This window comes from Eleutherodactylus coqui, chromosome 5, assembly GCF_035609145.1.
Source record: "Eleutherodactylus coqui strain aEleCoq1 chromosome 5, aEleCoq1.hap1, whole genome shotgun sequence".
Classification (NCBI taxonomy): domain Eukaryota; kingdom Metazoa; phylum Chordata; class Amphibia; order Anura; family Eleutherodactylidae; genus Eleutherodactylus; species Eleutherodactylus coqui.
Window position 1 is genome coordinate 171,032,872 of NC_089841.1, and position 1,523 is coordinate 171,034,394.

At 37.3% G+C, this 1,523-nt stretch overlaps 1 protein-coding gene across 1 annotated transcript; it reads left to right on the plus strand.

The window, feature by feature from the left end:
• The first annotated feature begins 238 nt into the window (after positions 1-238).
• Positions 239-982, plus strand: LOC136628836 (olfactory receptor 6S1-like). The gene has a single exon (XM_066604929.1). It carries the CDS (start codon positions 239-241, stop codon positions 980-982), a length of 744 nt encoding a protein of 247 aa, XP_066461026.1.
• The last annotated feature ends 541 nt before the right edge of the window (positions 983-1,523 follow it).

Consider the following 1,523-nt stretch of genomic DNA (forward strand, 5'->3'; position numbering starts at 1 on the left):
TTACTCCCAACACCACTGCTCTCCATATTCATTTAACAACGTAATGAATACCACTATTGTTTCTGAGTTCATTTTGTTAGGTTTTCCTATGGCACCACATTTGAGAATATTTTCCTTCTGCTTAATATTATTATCGTACACCTTCACAGTGATGGGCAACTTGGTCATTGTATACTTAGTCTTCTCTGACACAAGACTTCACTTCCCCATGTATTATTTCCTGTGCAATTTAGCTGTCATGGACATCTGCTTTATCAGCACTGTTGTACCAGGTATGTTGAAAGGATTTCTACATCAAGGAGTTCACATTTCTTTAGGATCTTGTTTCACACAATCCTTTTTTTACTTCTTAGTTGGGACTGCAGAATCCCTCCTTTTTGCGGTGATGTCCTTTGACCGATACTTAGCTATATGCCACCCTCTGCGTTACCCTATGATTATGCATAGATATATGTGTATTCAGCTCATAGTTGGATTGTGGCTCGGATCATTCTCCACCATTGTCTTGCCTTGTGTCTTAGCATTCAAATTGAAGTTTTGCAATAATTTAATTGACAATTTTTTCTGTGATGCAAGTCCTCTTCTAAAGAATTCTTGCACAGATACAACTATGATTGAATTGCTATCACTTCTTGGTGCAAGCACATTATATATTTCTGTCCTTGTGACATTAATCTCTTATTTTAAGATAGTTTTAGCAGTACTGAAAATTAAAACAGCCGATGGAAGAGGAAAGGCTTTTTCCACTTGTTCTTCACATGCAATTGTGGTGACCGTAATATACAGCAGCTGCATATTTTTGTATGCAAAACCAGCAAAAGGTCAGGATGCTAATTTTAATAAAAAAGTTGCCATCCTGAATACAGTGGTGGCTCCTTTGCTCAATCCATTTATCTACACGTTAAGAAATCAGACTGTTAGAAGATCACTCTCTGATATATTGTTATCTTACTCAAAAACAAGAAAATCACATGTTAAATAGGCTGTAGAAGATTAAATAAACATAGCTACTGGCATATTTTGCCTGCAGAAAAGGCAATGCAGTGTTAGGCCATGTTTACGTCTTTGCTTCTTTGGAATAATTCCCATCGTTTGGTTACATTATAGGAGAAGAACAAACAAAATATTAGAAGTGCTGGGTCCTGCACATACCAAACTCAAACAGTGTATGGTGAGCTCCATTTACCATAATGGGTCCACCAGGCTTTTAGCATGTGCCCAGCATTTTCCCAAATTTAGCAAGGCAGTATGCTGTCCTATCTTGTCTTGGATTTTGTGTTGAATATGTGCCACAGGCTCCAAACAGAGCCTCCAACACAGATCTGTACACGGTCTTACACAGAAGCTAGTGTAAGGCATCCTTCACACATGTTATGTGCAAGGTCATTTTCACCATTCGGCCTAGGGTCAGAAATATGGGGGCTCAGGAAGATGTAAAAAATATTCAAATGTGAACAAAGTCTAATACCATTTTATAAAATTTTAAAAAGCATTAAATCTTTGGAAATTGAGATTGTTAGAAA

Excerpts from the sequence above, each read along its gene's own strand:
- LOC136628836 (XM_066604929.1), top strand. The coding sequence starts at position 239 with ATGGACATCTGCTTTATCAGCACTGTTGTACCAGGTATGTTGAAAGGA.